Source organism: Vulpes lagopus, chromosome 20 (genome assembly GCF_018345385.1).
Source record: "Vulpes lagopus strain Blue_001 chromosome 20, ASM1834538v1, whole genome shotgun sequence".
NCBI classification, from domain to species: Eukaryota; Metazoa; Chordata; class Mammalia; order Carnivora; family Canidae; genus Vulpes; species Vulpes lagopus.
Genome location: NC_054843.1, coordinates 27906389 through 27923862, shown reverse-complemented (window position 1 = coordinate 27923862; position 17474 = coordinate 27906389). Strand labels below are relative to the sequence as shown.

General features: G+C 35.8%; 1 protein-coding gene across 3 annotated transcripts in view; it reads right to left on the bottom strand.

The window, feature by feature from the left end:
* Positions 1 to 869: 869 nt before the first annotated feature.
* Positions 870 to 17474, bottom strand: part of SAMSN1 (SAM domain, SH3 domain and nuclear localization signals 1) — a 110089-nt gene continuing 93484 nt past the window's right edge. For all 3 annotated transcript variants that reach the window (XM_041734718.1, XM_041734717.1, XM_041734719.1), the window contains 3 exons: positions 14781 to 14987; positions 12471 to 12621; positions 870 to 1753 (listed from right to left, as the gene is read on the bottom strand). In XM_041734718.1, the coding sequence (XP_041590652.1) occupies positions 1551 to 1753; positions 12471 to 12621; positions 14781 to 14987 (561 nt within the window). In that variant the 3' untranslated portion in view covers positions 870 to 1550. The remainder of the gene's footprint in view (positions 1754 to 12470; positions 12622 to 14780; positions 14988 to 17474) is intronic.

Below are 17474 nucleotides of genomic sequence, written 5' to 3'. Positions count from 1 at the left end.
AGAATAGGGGTCAGTTGGAAAGCTATTGTACTATTTCATACATCAGCTCATGAGGTTCCAAAGCGAGACAGCAACCACAGGAATGGATAGAAAGCCATGAATGGCAAAGCACTTCTAGAGGTAGGACTTGATTACTATTGAATCTGTATGAGAAGAGTATATGTGAAATTAAGTAGGAAATGATTTCCTGTTTTGGGTAACTGTTGGGTTTTGGTGTCACTAAAGAGAGAGAGCTTTATTTGAAATAAAGAAGGAGAGACAGATTTGTAGAGAGAAATCAAATATTTGGGTATGTTGATTTGAAGCTTCTAGAGTGCTATCGGCTGAATTGGACCCTTTCCCCACAAATTTGTATGTTGAAGCACTAACCCCCAATGGATGGTATTTGTAGATGTTTTTGGGGGGAGATAATTAGGTTTAGATGGGGTTGTGAGAATGGGGCCTTCATGATTGGGTAAGTGCCCTTCTAAGAAAAAACACCAGAAAGCTTGCTATCTCTGACATGTGAGAAGGCAGCTATCTGTGAGCCAGGAAGAACTCTCATTAGAATCCAACCGTGCTGCAACCTGATCTTGGACTTTTGGCCTTCCGAATTCTAAGAAAATAAATTTCAATTGTTTAAGCCACCCAGTCTATTATATTTTATAATGGCAACCTGAGCTGACTAATACATGGAAGTATATAGGAAGTTGGATAACACAAATCTGGGGTTCAGGGGACAGACTGAGGTGAGGTAATTTATTTGGGAGTCATATGAAATATATATGAAGGCTGACTATAAAACTGTGTCTGGCAAGAGATATTTTGTCTAGAGTTCTAGTATAAAAATACTTATAAGTACCACTAGTTTGGAAAATAACAAATGCACATAATTCTTTTTATTATTAAAATTAGGGTATTTCACAATTAAAAATATTTACAATTAAAGATGAAACATCTGTACAATTACTAAAATTCATCTTACTAAATGAGAATCGAAAATGTCTTGTTATCTATACTTTTATAACAGGTAACAGTGAAGAAACTAACAAAAAACAATTACTAAAGCTCCACTGTGGATCAGGATAAAATGTTTCTGATATTAACTCACACTTTCCCATTAAGTATAAAAATGAGTGTGAATGCTGCTTGGATAGTTGGTTAAATAGACATATGTGCTATTACTATTTGTTGAATAACAGACACAAATGCAAAACTGATAGGTATGAAAAAAGGGAGGTTTTTTTTCCTGCAGAATTCATCATTTCACACTTAGAAAGCAAAACTGAATAAAGCTTATGCTACACATGCCAAAGACTTACACTATACCTTTTTCTAATACAGGCAAATGAAATATTAACATGTAACATTTAAAATAATAAATATATATACTATTTACAATGATAGGGAATGTTAGAGAATTAACTTTTATGTAAAATCATTCAGATTAAATCATTTTAACTTGAGGTTGTATCGGCAAATACTTCTCTTTTTCTCCTATTTGATCTTTTAGCTCAAGTAGAATTAAAATGGAATGCATCTGTTGTACATATAAAGTTGAGAATGTGTGTTCAGTCACTTGGCTCTGTAATAGTAATCTTCTGTACCATATCAGAGAGATTTTCAGACTCTAGATCTTCCTTGCCATTATCTGAATTTTCTGATGAGATATAACAACCAGAGTCCCTTGGGCAGTTGTCTAACTGTGACTTATTTAAGGAGATGTCTGGGTTTAAGGATAGAGGCATGGATTCATTTTCTTGCTCTTGAATAGCTGTAAAAGGAAAAGAGGGCAGCAGTTAGGAGAAGCCAAGAGAAGTTTTATTCACGTACTCATTAATCTCTGAGCTATTTTAATCGTACCAACCTTGACTTCATTACATTTGAAACTGTCATGAGTAAACAATATATTTGTTTATTATAAAAGAGATATTTGCACTCAAATATTCAAGCCCCAGTTTCCTAGAAGACAAAGTTTGCCCTTTTTTTGCTCACTTGCAATTTCGTGGATTTCATGTGAACTGCTTACATAAGCTAAGATCAATATGGACTCTCATTTTACATTAATGATAAGTTGCCAGAGAAAGCAGATTGTTTCCACAGTTTGACTGATGCCTTGTCCAAATACTCCTTAAAGTAACATTAGAAAAAGTCATTTGTACTTTAAATGCACAACCCAACTCAATAGTGATCTTTGTGGACAATTCTAGAATCATGATACTGTAGAGTAGTGAATAAAATATTGCTTTGGGCAACAACATATAGTAGGACTTCAATTACTTGGAATTTAATAAAACTTAAAGTATTTGGAATTTTATACCATGTTTGCATTCACCAGAAAAATCAACATGGAAATCAGGTTGCTTTTTTTTTTTTTTTAAGATTTTTAAAAATTTATTTACTCATGAGAGACACAGAGGGAGAGAAAGAGGCAGAGACACAGGCAGAGGGAGAAGCAGGCTCAATGCTGGGACCCTGACGTGGGACTCAATCCCAGAACTCCAGGATCATGCCCTGGGCTGAAGGCAGGTGCTAAATCGCTGAGCCACCCCGGGATTCCCCCCGAAATCAGCTTGCTTTTAGATAGTAAAACACCACCATTTTCATTGACTCTCTGGCTTATTTAGTTAGTCTTCTACATATTTGTAGTTCTTTTTTTAAAAGATTTTATTTATTTATTTGAATGAGAGAGAAAGTGAGAGAGAGAGAGAACACAAGCAGGGGGAGGGGCAAAGAGAGAGGGAGAAGCAGCCTCCCCACTGAGCAAGTAGCCTGATGCAGGGCTCCATCCCAAGACCCTGGGATCAGGACTCAAGCCAAAGGTAGACACTTAATTAAGCTACCCAGGTGCCCCTACATTTTTGTAGTTCTGAAGAACAATTATTTATATTCGGATTGGTAGCTGTGTTATTAAAGCAGTATTCTAGATTCAATAGATATTTTCTTTTAAAAAATTAATACTAGAGATGTAACAAAAGATATTTTTGAAGAACTTAAGCAGCACTCTAAAGTTTTATTCTTCTCAAGAAGCTTTTAGCATCAGAGTTCTCTTGGTCAATGTACAGTTTCTTTCCTTGCCTTCCCTGACACCAGTAATCATGAGACGAGTTCCTCAGGGAGAAGATATTAGGCCACCACCCGTCAACTGTATCAGCATATCTACCTAGTTCTTTCTCCTTCTAACCTCAGGGCTTCTCCACTTTACACATTTGAATAATTCTACTTTGGAAGAACAAAATGTATACATTTCAGGGTGGGACAAGACCTCTGCCTTCAGAGACTATGTACTTCATCCTACTCTAGTGAGAAGAGAGTAATCCTAACTCCAAAATCCTGGAAGGGGGAAGCGGTAATTTTCCTCAATAGACTTTTCAAAAGTAAAATGCTAAGTAAATTATCTGTAGGAAATTCACCCTTTAACTTGTCTACAGATATCCTACTTTTTAAATGTGTTTTCTAGGCTCCAGATATCTTGCCAACATTATGTTCTACTGTGTATTCAATTATCAACATCCTTTATGAGAGAGAATTGAGCTCTGGTGCCCTAAGGCATTCTTGTAGGTAATGAATTCAGTTCTCTTCAAAATTATCTAGAATAGTACTCTTTTATGTAGCATCCATAGGAGAATTGAGAAAAGAGTCACATTACTTTTTTTGTATTCTGTGGTTTAGATGAGGAACACAGGTTGAGAAAGGTTGGGAAAAAATGATAAAGATCATTTTAGTTTACTCATCCTCAAAGTGAATCATAACAGTTCTTTTAACCTTTTCCTCAAAGCTTTAATTTGTGACTTCAAACCCATGTTTATGCAATTCTTTTGAATCTTCTCCATGTTTGCCACAACTTCTTTTAGCTGTGGACCGAAGTATCAGATATTGAAGTCCGGTGATATTGTAACTAGTTCTAGGTATCAGGAACTTTCATTTTAATATGCATTGAATGCGACAATTTAAAAATTTTAGCCGCCATGAAGCATTTTCTCTTTATTAGTCTTGGCAACCTTTAAGTTTAGGGTGAATCTTCTTAATATTCATTAGTGTTTGTGAATATCAGTCATTCAGTTTTGTTTCTAAAGCCTTCCGTTATGAAAAGACAACACTGAAATGGGACCTCATTTTCTAAAAGAAAGCTTTCTCTCCTGCCTCTGCTTTTCTGTCTTCTTGCCACTGAAGTGAAAGAACCAGCTCTGTGTTTCATTATCCAAGTGTTTCTGGAAAAGGCCAGAGAAATTAGTCCTTTTATAATGCTTCCTGCTACATCAGCAGTGATTCACCGTATTTGGAGTGTGATCCCAGGCCATATTTCCCCAGATTATATTTGGGCCTATCACCTCAACACAAAATTAAAAGAACTGAGTTATTTCCTTTCAGATCGACATCTTAAACAGGACTTGGCATAATAAAAACTGTTCCCAATACCATGTTCTATTTAGGTTGATTACTGATTGTGGGACTCTCTTCGAGATATAAAACTTAGGCTTCAAGAACTCTGATTTCCAAAATTAGCTCTTTTCCTTTCAAAAAATAAATACTTAGCTTGTTATTTCATCTTCTGAAGACTCTATCCATTCCTCTCAAAGGATAACAAAGTAAACAAACAATAAATGAAAAATCTGACTTTAACAGAGACTATGTCATTTTTAAATATTTGTAAAATGTATTTGTTTTTATTTTTGCTTGAGAAATACTATATCACCTTCTCTAAATTCTAGGAATTGGTTTGTTTTAAATACAGATTATTTACTATAGGGAATTTTATCTGCAATTTTTATGGAAAAAAGAAATAGTTTCTCAGTATGAAAGTTATGCAGCACAGTAATTGACAGAACAGGAGTAATTTGCTAAATGATTTCCTAGTGAAATGAAAACATGACTATGCCTCCTCAAATGCTTCCCACCAGGCTTGCAATAATTTCAGGCAGGTGATCAGCTGGAGCCCAACTGTAACTATAAAAAGAAAAGGCAGGTTATTATGTTATATTATGGAAAAGAAAGCTATACAGTGTTCAGTTTTTGTGTTTGGAGGGTCAGGGCTTTCCTTTCCTTTTCTTGTTTTCTTTCTTTCTTTTTTTTTTTTTTTTTCCCCATCCTGACACTAATGACTTTGGGATTGGCACAAACCTAAGTCTTATACTATGGATACTTTTTTCCAGCAGAGAGGATGAATTCATGTTAATATGTTCATATTTTCTTTCTAAGTCATTTAGTACCTTCATGTGGCCATGAAATAGAGTAAAACTACCTAGAAATTGAAACTATAACCTTCATCAGTTTTGGCCTATGGTCCAATTATCTGAGCTAACCAGGCAAGTAACACACAAACTAAATCCTAATTCTGAGAAAAAGTTCTCATATCCTAAAGAGAGAAATCTGTCCTATATTCACATAGGTTTCTTTACCCAAATATTCCAGATTTTGACTTCACTGTCTTGTGTGCCTTAAATATGAAGCTTCTGTTTCTTTGGGCTTCTGTTTCTTTTGGGTACTATGAAATAATGCAATCTAGAGGGCATAAGAAAGTGCCTGGCCAACGAAAGTGCTCAATAAATAATTTTTTAAATTAAAAAGTGTGATGTTTAGATTAATTGAAAGAAGTGGAAACTAAAGACCAAATAAGAAATTCTGTTGAAATTCAAATGAAGATACCTCTTGGCTCTTTGAATTAACATCCTCTTTTTTTTTTTTTTTTTTTTTTTCCTACTGGTGCCATCTCCAAAGAGGAAAAATCAAAGTTATGCCATCCTCTCTGAGGATAGCTCAGCTTCATGTTGGAGCACCATTTGAGTCACTTAGAACAAAACGTAGGCATTCTCCAGGTATCTATTTGTCCAGAGGCAGTGTTGTCCAAGGAAGAACATTTATAGACAATATGGCACAACTCTTAGTTATTTTTTATTTCATCTTAAACATATCCTTAAATTACTTGAACATGATAAATTTATAATAGTGACTTTTAGGTATTCATGTCATTTGAATACTGACCTACTACTTGGAAAAACAACAAATGGAAAACAAGAATCCCATCATGGAATAACAACCAGTTGCTTTTGTTTTCCTGAGGCAGTGAGAGAATAGGAGTTGAAATGACTCTCCCTCTTCTTTTTGCACATCTCTCTTTGCATCATAATAGCAGAATCTACCTTCTGATGAGATGTAGGCCAAGGAATGACTCTTTGTACTCACCTTCACAGCAACCTCCCTTTGCGCCGTGCTGCTGCTCCAGTAAGAGCAGAGGAACACTCACCTAATATCTAATTGCTCAGCACAGATACCACTCTGCCCAACCAGACACCCCTATGGAAGGCTTTGGTCCCAGGAAATATTTACTTTTGGTTGAGTTGTCATATTGGTCCCATTTTGATAAGACTATTTTAAATAAAATCAAAAACCATCATTATATATTGCTTACTTATGAGACTTGGGAAATTAGTTTCATTTTCCTTATAGATCAAATTACTTGAGATAGTGAAAAATAACCTAATTTCATTATTTTTAAAAATTACTATTTGATAAAAATAGGGTTACACTGCATATTATTGCTTTTCCCATTTAATATGTTTTGAATATATTTTTATGTCAGGACACATTACATTCTCCTAATATCTTTGTAGTACCTTATTGTTTGCATATACTAATTAATTTAACAAATTGATTATTGATGGAAGTTCACACTTAACTAAAAGTAGTAGTTTAAATAGCATTTTCTTGCATTTGTATGTTGAAGTTCATCAAACAAATTCCTAAAACTGGAATTTGTAGATACAAAAGTATGCACATTTCAAACTTTGAAGTTTTTACATACTGTCCTCTAAAAATGTACTCATTTACACTCTTGCACATATACATGCACATAAAGTGAGCATATACATAACATACCAACATACCAAACACATGCCAACACCCATCTGCCTACTACAAAAACTTTTATGTGTTGAGATGGGATTGCCAGGAACTTAAAGTTTTACAATCAGAAAAAAGTTTCCATATGATTTACAAATCTCTTCAGTCCCTCATTCAATGTTAATTCATTCTACAAGCATTTGTGTTTTGTTGTGCATTGTGTTTTGTTGTTATTGGGTGTTTTTTGTTTTGTTTTGTTTTCATTCTATAAGCATTTGTAAACCATCTACTCAATGCAATGCGCAGAACTAGGGGCATTGGGGAGGGCACATGGTAATAGAGGATTCAGTCTTGTTTGGCCAGGGTGATCATTACAAAGTCATGCCTAGTATACAATCATAGTGCAATATAAAAACAAGTACATTACAAGTGCCTGAGGTGACTGAGGTGAAAATTCTAAGGACCCTCTACTCTGGGAACTGTTCCTTGATAGAATAGTAAAAATGTTTACATTTCATTTTGTTGTTTTTTTGTATTAGATGGAATATAGCATCAATCATAAATTAAATCTCAGGGGGTATAAAACCAAAAAGAAATCTGAAGAAATTAAATTGCATAAAGCTAAACATCTATAACTAGAAATATATATTAAATGCATATTTATAAATACATAAAAGTAAAATGCCTGTGTGCCTTCTGTACTGTGTATATGTGTAGGGTTGGCATATATTTCTTAAAACCTGTACCTTTCTTGAATCTAGATTCAAATCATATGGCAAGTGGGTTGGAAACACCAGGCATGCATGTCAGGGGCTAGGGCACCAGGCTACCCTGGCACGCTGTCAGGCCAACTGCTGGACTGCTGCTTGGCATCACTACAAATCTCCCCTGCTGGCAGCTCATGTTCCAGGCTCCTAGCTGGGACTTGCCTCTTGCCCTGCATCGTTTTGTGCAGGTAGGCAGGCTGGAAGGCGCAACTGGGGATAGTTGTGCAATGTGGAGCAGCTGTGACCACAGCTGGTGCCAACAACCCGGCACACAAGCCACCCTTCCCCCTGTCCTCTTCATTGCACACTGCAAACAAAGGTTGCAGGTACCTAAAATATATGATACACAGCTTCTAGTACTGTCTGCTTATTCAGTTACTAAGTTGTGGGGTTTTTTCCCTCCAATTTAAAATTTAATTATCCCTGTGCTGTAGGGAGAACAAGATATTTCCATCACCCATTTTTCCTGAGGACAACAGTACACATTCTCATAGACACACTTTTAAGACACATCAAAATGCCTCCAAATGCGGGAAAAGAGGAACAAGTTCAGAATAAAGAGAAAATATTTACTATAGATAGAAGTTAACTCTTTTATTATTTGCAAGAGGCATTTTATTAGCAAGGCAAAGAGGTCCTGAAGATTGTGTTTATGAACAACACACACACACACAGAAACACATACTCATATTCTCTATTCTTACTGAGAATATTTATTCAAAGCAAACGAGCTGTTTTAAAACTCAGATAAATAGAGAAATCCTAACGTGCACCAAATAAACAGATTCTGCTCTTTTGCTCCTTCAAAAGCCGAGGCTCACCCCAATTTTTCTTCTTCTAACTTCATCTAGACTCCCAGCTGAGGGAGCCCGTGACCTAATTCTGCTCAGTTCTAATGCAACACGGGAACAAATTCAGAATATCTCGGTATTGGCCTTGGCACGATTGCAGAACCCCAAAGTCTTTATCCTACTCCAGAGGTAATCCTGTAATCAGTGCTAACACCACTCACCAGCCCTTCTATCAGCTTGTAGGAGAAACACCTTTACCTCCTGTCAAGCAGTGACCTAAAAAGTTTAATCCAGTTTACATTTTCAAGGTCAGAGTGGGTACAATGCTATCTATTTTGGCCTAAGAGAAAAGGAAAATTGCTTGTTCTGAGTATTAGATTTCTGTTTTTGTCCCTGTCCCACTCCCCCATCCTCTTGGTCCCTCTAAATGTATTAAAGGCTCACATGGGGCTTGTAGTTTTTCCTACATCATTTCGAAGATTTAACTCTTATCTTCAAAATAGGTATCCACTCTCCGCAATTTTTATATTGAAAGGTTAGTAAAGCAAAACTTTCCAGTTTCCAATCTAAGAAGCATTGAAACTTTAAACTAGGAATTTATTGACATTCCCCAAACTTACTATTCAATGATCAAGATAAAATGCATACATAGAATCCTGGCCAATTTGCGTGTTCCATTCTTACACACACAGCTAACTTTTTAACCTATGACTGTGACATGCATTTGTTTTTAATAATATCTTAGTTTTACATAACCATATATTCAAGGTCTTTATCATTCAAGGTACATGAAGGTTGTGCGTTTAATCTCTAGCATGGTTGTAGGAGATATGATTCACAGAATAGAGAATAGATAAAAATAAGCATGCATGCAGCAGCATGGTGCCGAATCATCAGAACCCACCATCTTATCAACAAATAGAAGTCATTCTTCTTTATTTCTTGAGCAAAGCAGTTTCATATAAGATAAATAGCTTTCAGTCAAAATAGTCTAACATGCAATATGCATCTTTTTGACATGTATATTCTAGTACTACTTTAGACCGTAAGATTAAAATAAGAAAAATCTCAGGGTTGTGTGTTGACAACAAACACTGGTTGCATCGGCACTTTTTTCTATTTTTCATCCCTCGGAATTTGGCTCAGTGTGTGTATGTTTGTGCATTACTGGCTATTATTAAGCGATCAACTTCTAGTGACCTTCAAATACCATTTTCTAAAGCCTTATAAGGGAAATAACTTGTGGAAACTTGTGCTTTTTTATATCAAATGTTGGAAGTCACATCATGCTTTGGAGATACTGTGTTTTGTTGCCAGTGTATAGTAGAATATGTTTCTAATAGATGAAGGAGACCAGGTTGTAGATATGTGACTTTGAGAAAGCAACTTAGCTACTCTAGTTTTAGTTTCTCCACCTTGCAAAGGAAACATTTGGGCCAGATGGTTTTTCAAATTACAGCTTGCTCTCATATGATGTTATCTGTACATTATTATTCTTTCATTAACATAGAAAGCAGATAGGGGACAAGGGAGGTGGAATGGAGAAATTAGGTGGACACCATGCACAGCCCAAGCCTTCTGCACTGGATGGATTGTCCCACTGTGGGTCCAGACTGAGCACTGTTTTATGGCTAGAAACCTTTTTCACCCAGGCTCTCTTACCCTTCCCCATTCACCAATCCTGGTGCAATGCAGCCAATGTTGCCTTACACTTTGCAGGCAGTAATGTTGCAAGATTTCTGTTCTCACATACTAACTTCTACTTTCTGAGATGAAAAACTGAACTGAAGCTCCTGAGAAAATTGGCATAGTAGGAAACTTCAATTTTCAGATATTCATTGTTCTTTCTATATTTACCAGTTTGCATGTGTGGAAGAAAGAACTTGGATTTTTATAGCAGGCTGCCTTTGATTAAAACTCCAGCTCTGTTACTTATCTAGCTGTTTTTGGCCTCTTTGAAATTCATCTCTGAAATGTCTTCTCATCTGTGAAATGGACAAATTACCTATACAGATGGTATTATAGAAGAAAAGCAATGTATTTACAACTGCTCAAAAAATACGCTTTTTCCTCCCTATACTTCAACATCAAATTATTCTGGAGGGTATTGACAATGATATTGGACATTATCAATTACAAGAAATCTACAGAATCTATTTCTTAGCTTCACATTATTTAGTGAGGAGCCATGCTTTGAAATGACAAGATGTGAAAGAAACTGTCATTTACCCCAAAGATACGCTACATCCTTTTACACTGATCAATTTTGTTTTGGCTTGTCTTATTGGGTATAAATTGGGTTTATACCCAATTTTCTTAAGGTTGACCTTTTTCTACCTCTGTGATGTCAGCCCTCCCTCCCAGCCTCAACAACTTCAAAGGATGCATATAATCACCTGGGCCTAAGATGAAATAAATTTTGCAGGTGTCAAATTAGTCTTAAATGTGAAAACTCTTTGAAAAGGGCAGCCCATGTGGCTCAGCGGTTTAGTGCCACCTTCAGCCAAGGGCCTGATCCTGGAGACTGGGATTGAGTCCCATGGTAGGCTCCCTGCATGGAGCCTGATCGTCCCTCTGCCTCTCTCAGTCTCTTATGAGTAAATAAAATCTTTTAAAAAAGAAAAGGATGAAGATCTATGCAAACTCAGGACAGCAAGTAAGAATGAAGTGAGATGCAGTTTTCAGAAAAGTAAATTTATTCCTACCAGATAAAAGGCCAGTGTATAAACACGTGCTGAGCAACTGTGCCCATTTCATAGCATATGAGACAAGATATAGGAAAAGCTATTAAGAGACAGTCAGGAGGCCTGGGTCCTAAACACAACTTTCTTCCTTGCTCTCCATCTGGGCTGTTATTTGTAGAAAGTATAGTAACATCACAAACACTGGTGCTGGCTCTTCACAATTTACTGTGTGTGTGTGAGCTTGGACAAGTTACTTATCTCTCAATTTCTCATTATAAACACAGGACAGGGCAGCCCTTGGGGCTCAGCGGTTTGGTGCCTTCGGCCTGGGGTATGATCCTGGAGACCCAGGATCGAGTCCGGCGTGGGGCTCCCTGCATGGAGCCTGCTTCTCTCCCTCTCTCTCTGCCTCTGCCCGTGTCTCTGCCTCTCTCTCTGTCTGTCATGAATAAATAAATAAGATCTTAAAAAAAAAAAACAACAACACAGAACAGTACTGTCTAACTCACAAAACTGTGGAGCACGTTAATGAAGATAATGTAAAGATCTTGGATCAAAGTTTCACTCTGAGAGCATGTTCAAAAATAGTAATTATGAGTAATATTATTTTTGAAAGAGAAAGTTGGATTAGATGATCTAAATTCTTTTTCATCTTTAAAAGTCACTACGTCCCTCTTTCTTCCTAACAAAATACTTGTGGAGTCTGGTACGTCCTGAGCTCAGGGTTTTAGAAGCCTGACCAGATTTAGTAAGAAGAACATTCAGATTGAGCGCAACTGTAAAAACAAAAGCTATCCAGTCTTTACAAACCAAGTTGGTAAGTGAATGTGCATGCATTACTCCATCTTCAGTTTACACTTACAAATACAGAGAATCATCTCAGATAATAAAAGTGAGTGCTGAATATTTTTGCAAGCTATTATAACATTTTGAAAGAATACTATAAACACATACAAGATGTGACTATATGGTAATGAAATGAATTTTCCTGTGTGGTGCGAAGGCTCATTAGCTTAGAGCCATGCTCTGCGCTGTTCTACAGAAGTTGCGTATGACATTTCTCACTAATGGCTCATGCTGTCACTAAATATTTGTCTCTAACTCCTCAGTCTCTGAGAATGCAGACATCCACTTGTGTGTAAATTAATAGCTCTGCAGAATCTAAATGAGATGCCCAGAAAAGTCCCTTCATTTTCTGAGTCTAATAAGGGAAAAAAAAAGTCCCCTTCCTAATTATAGACTTGACCGGGGTTATTGTTTCCAAATATATAAGAAAAAATGTATTTTATGGGAAGGAATACTTTATATGATTCTCCATAAATAAAACCAGAGCTTTGTTTTTAGTGATTTTACTATCTATACTGAACTGTGATTTTCAGCTAGGGAGAAAAGTAGGTATGCACACTTACTTTCTTCATCAAGGAGATTTTCAGCAGCTGATAGTAATCTCATCCTGTCTTCTGGGTTTTTAATGTTTAATTCAATGAGATGACTCTCTTTTATATCCTTTAAATCTTCTAGGGTCTCATAACCATTGAGCAAAAGTGTTGAGGTATATTCCTATGGGGAAGAAAAAATATATATAATACAAACTAGTCAGAGTCAAGTATTTTATTTTTAGTTCTCTTTATATTTAAAGAAACTGTAGAGTGCATATGGAAATGAAAAGCACTGATAGAACTTTTGCTTAACTTTATTTTACTTTGTACTAGTTTTCCACATATGAACTCTAGGGCATTTAAAAGAATATGTTGTAGAATTCTCACCTTTTGGAAGGACAAATGTAAAGAAGAAATAATTACCTTAAGCCATGCAGTGCTAAATCATGGATCAATTAAATAGCTGGATCATTCATCCCATTTGGCACTTTTTCACTTCTCAAATAGCTCAATTGACAAAGCTAGCGTGTCCTTGCGTCTATCAATAAAATACTTCTAAAAGAGTAATTATAGTAATATTTCTGAATCTACATCTTTTCTCTTTTGCTTGCTTACAAAAATATTTACCCTCACTAACTTCTTGGGGTAGTTTAAAAAGTGAATTTGAAACAAGAACAAAAAATAGACTTAGCATTTAGTGAAAGTCATTATATAAAACTAAGGAATTCTAGACTTTCTATTAAAAGTTTTTATTAAGCATAAAAGCACTGTGGTTGGGAAAAGTATTGTTTTCTCAGCATGTATATTTTGTCCATCATTTGCATCAATATATATTAATTTAAAATTCATAGGCTTCTGATTTCTGAGTCTGTATGTTATTTATGTAACCTCTGTTCTCTCCAACAGAATAAAAATGCAAAGTAAAGTTGAATGCTTTACAGCTTCCTCAAAACTTTCTTCCATTTTACTTGATCATAATTTCAATATCCTTAGTTTGGTTACTAAAACTGAATACGAGGAAGCATAAAAGTTTTAAGTAATCAGGAAGAATTACCAGCCCCTTTTTACAAAAAAAGGGAGAGAGAAAGAGAGAGAGAGAGAGAGAGAGAGAGAGAGAGAGAGAGAGAGAAAGTACTACTTATTTTAAAAATAATGTCTGTTAAAGGAGCACTGAATTAGAGCAGAGAAACCAAAATTCCCATCTGACATAACCATCTGGTTGTGGGTTCCTGACATGGTTATTTCACTTCCTTAGACCTTGGTTTTCTCATAGGTCACAGAACAAACAAAAAGAAGAAGCAGGGCTTAAACTTATACTTGATCCAAGCACTACCCTATTTGGGCAGCGCCAGTAGAAATATAGGAAGGCCTGGGTAGTGTGTCTACAGACAAGAGTATAACTAGATCATTCAGAAGAAACAATTAAGGAGAGTTTAATTGGCTTTGACAAGGCAACCCTTGATGAATTTTGAAAACTATCAAAGTACTGCTGCATTAATATTAGAAATGGATTACAAAACAGTTAATTGAGTGAGGCTAGGTAAATTGTATGTACACACCATTTAACAAGGTAGATATTTCATAAAAACTTTGCTAATATAACAAGAAAATAATTGGATTATAAATATAAACAACACAGTTTCCTTAGCACACTCATCATGGGGGCTTAATGATCACTATTTCCTAAGAAATTGCTTTTGAAATGATTATGCTTAGTTATCTTCTCTTGACTTGCTTTTGATCTCTGCCCTACAGAAAATGTAAATTTCTTTCCATTTTTCCTTTCAGTTCTCTGGATTTTTACCTTTACTCTTCATATTCTGTCATTCTCATTTACTTGTTTTCTTTGGGCCTTTTATTCTCCTAGGTATTTTTCATTTTTCACTGCATTTTCTCAACATTAATCTCTACTGTCACTGCTAAGTACCATTAGAGTTTAGTCCAAGGGATGTTATATAAAGACTTGTCCTTGCATAATAAAAGTAATAAAAGAGAAATAAGAAGTCTTCTTGGAAAACAGATTTTCCTTTGCTGTAAATCCTATTTTTTTTTTTAAGATTTTATTTATTTATTCATGAGAGACAGAGAGAGAGAGAGAGAAAGATGGGGGCAGAGACACAAGCAGAGGGAGAAGCAGGCTCCATGCAGGGAGCCTGATGCAGGACTCGATCCTGGGGCTCCAGGATCATGCCCTGGGTCAAAGGCAGGCGCTAAACTGCTGAGCCACCCAGGGTTTCCCGTAAGTCCTATATTTTTAAACACTATACAAATATTAATCCATTTTCCTCAGTTATTCCATCTAGATGCCACCAAAATCAAATAGGTCACAGGTTTGCTAACCTGAAGGTGAATCCTCTCTAAGAACTCCTGCAGAGTCTTGGGTTTTTCCTTTCCACTCTTTCGGTGGGCCTTTATTTTCTTGGGGGCTGCTTCCTCTTCTGAGATGACATCCACATAAATAAATTTGAAGTTTCCCACCTTATTGTTCAACATTCCTGTCCACATCCCCATTGGTGTTTTGCAGATAATGTCTATGATGTCTCCTTTCTAAAAAACAAAGAAACATACCAAATGAGTTTTCAGAGAACTTTGGTGTTGTGACAATTAGTAAAAAGAATGGAATCCTAGAAAATTAGAATAATGAGGGAATATGACAAGGGAGGTTACTGATAACAGAAATAAATCTAAGAGAAAATTTCTTTTAAAAGTCCAAGGGAACTATTCACTAGTAATAATGAGGAAAATTTCAGCAGGCTTGAAGAAAAGCTCTTACATGCATTTGATGACGTCTTTATGTCTTTGGTATATCAATTTATGAATGTATAGGGCACAATGGAATTTACAAAATACTTTTGCCTATAGTAAGTCATTTTATGCCTATAACACACTTCTTAGGTACATATACAAGGTATCATTATTACTCTAAATATTATAGAAAAGAAATACAAACATTAAATAACTTTCCAGAACTCATGGCAGTTGTCTGAACTCAAGAATGATGCTTTTTTCATTCATTTTGTCAAAGCAATCAATATATAGCAAAGTTCAAGCCATCATTCCTGGACAGAATCCCAAATAGGGAAGGGAAAGAAAAAGAAGTCTATCTCTATCCATGCTTCTAGTTCATCTGAAAAATTTATCTACGTAAAAACAAAAACAAAGACATCTAAAGTATTGCATTCATTTAAAATAATGAAACTGTTAAGAACTTTGTATAATCTAAATATGTAACAAAAGTATGTGTATACTAAGGATAAATTATGCTACTGAATTATTATTATTAATATTATTAGAGAAGAAATACTTAGATTGAGCTTCACAACGAAGTTTGGATGGAAGTATGAATGAAGCACATTAGGATGGACAAACCAATTGGTCTTTTTCTTTATTCACATCTGAGACTCTAATTGGCTACTGGCTGCCAGTTACTGGCAAGAGTAGAAAACCAACAAGGGTATATCTTTGTAAAGAAAATTGATTTCTATGTTAATACAGTGCCTACATTTAAAAGTCATATTTCCTCCTTTGAGACTTAAAAGTTTCTACCCCAGAGAGGAAATTATAGATTCTGATTTTTTTTGTTGTTGTTGTCATTTGAGGGGTCTACCCTCAAACAAACAAAACATTTAGTTTGCTACTAAAAATATTTTTTTGCCTGTTCTATGAATATGTATTCTTCCATCTAAAACACAAATTGTATTTTTAATAGTAGGATTCAATGTGATTAAAAGATTTGTTTTTCTGAGTTGTGATCATCTACTGGTCTGACCCTATAAGCTTTTCATCTAATTCTTCCTGCCTTTAACTATGGGGAATCAAATCCTGGGCTAGATGGGATCAGCTAAGCAGACCTAGAAAATCCGCAGAAGCTCTAGGGGAAGTTTCTAAGCATGGGAGCTCTCTGCTGCATCCTTTCTATTATCCTCTAAACTTATAAAAAGTATACATTCCAGGAAAGCCCACAGGTCACCAAGCAAAGACCAATTTCATTGTGGATAAGACCCTCGATATAAACCATAACTTTCAATCCTCAGTGGTAACTGTGGGATTCTTATTGTGTCCTACAAGAGCTCTACAAATATCATCTTAGGCAGTATAAATGGTGGTACACTGGCATGATATTATAGGGAAGGCGAAAAGCTATCCCAAGTCAAAATGTGTTCAACTTATTCCCTTCTACACTCTACCCCCAACAATGGTTACTAGGCTACAAACTTTCCTTCCTCAAGACCTGAACTTAGACTTCAAATCAATTCGTAGAAATGACTAAGGAGCTAACTATCAAGAATAATGTTTTCCTCATTCTCTGACCTTACTCTGATTTGTTACAATAGAAGGGATAAAGAGAAAAGCAGAGTGTTTTGAATGTTAAATAATAGCACCAATACTTCATAACTTATATAATTATTGGTTAACATTAGCTTGGTGTTGATAGTATAGAAAAGTCATAATTTCTGTCCTTTTAGCTATATCAGCCTGTGTTACTCAGAGGAATAATTTAACATGTATAAAATAGTTTAGCACAATTGCAACAGCACCTTCCCTTTAGTGTGAGTAGGACTATGAAAGTGATGGATTTCACACCCATGATTATGTTGTATTATATGCCACAAGGGACATGTGCAAATGTAATTAATGTCCCAAATTAGTTAATTTTGTAATTAAGTGGGAGATTATCTGAGTGTTTCTGACTTATCAGGTAGGAGTTTTTAAAAATAAAGAGATTAGAAACATGAGTGAGCGTTTCTCCCTGCAGGCTATGAAGGAGCAAACTGCCATGTTGTACAGAGGATCATGGCTGGCAACCTTCAGTGTCTGAGAGTGGCTCCCAGGCAATATCCAGCAAGAAAGCAGGAGCCTCAGTCTTACAACCACAAGCAACTGAATTCTGCCAATAGCCATGAGCTTGGAATAGGACCCTGAGCCCCAGGTGAGATCACAGCCCCAGCTGTCATCTTAATTTTAGCCCAGTGAGACTTTAAGCAGTGAATGCAGTTGAGCCATGACCAAAATGTTTGACCCATAGAACTGTGA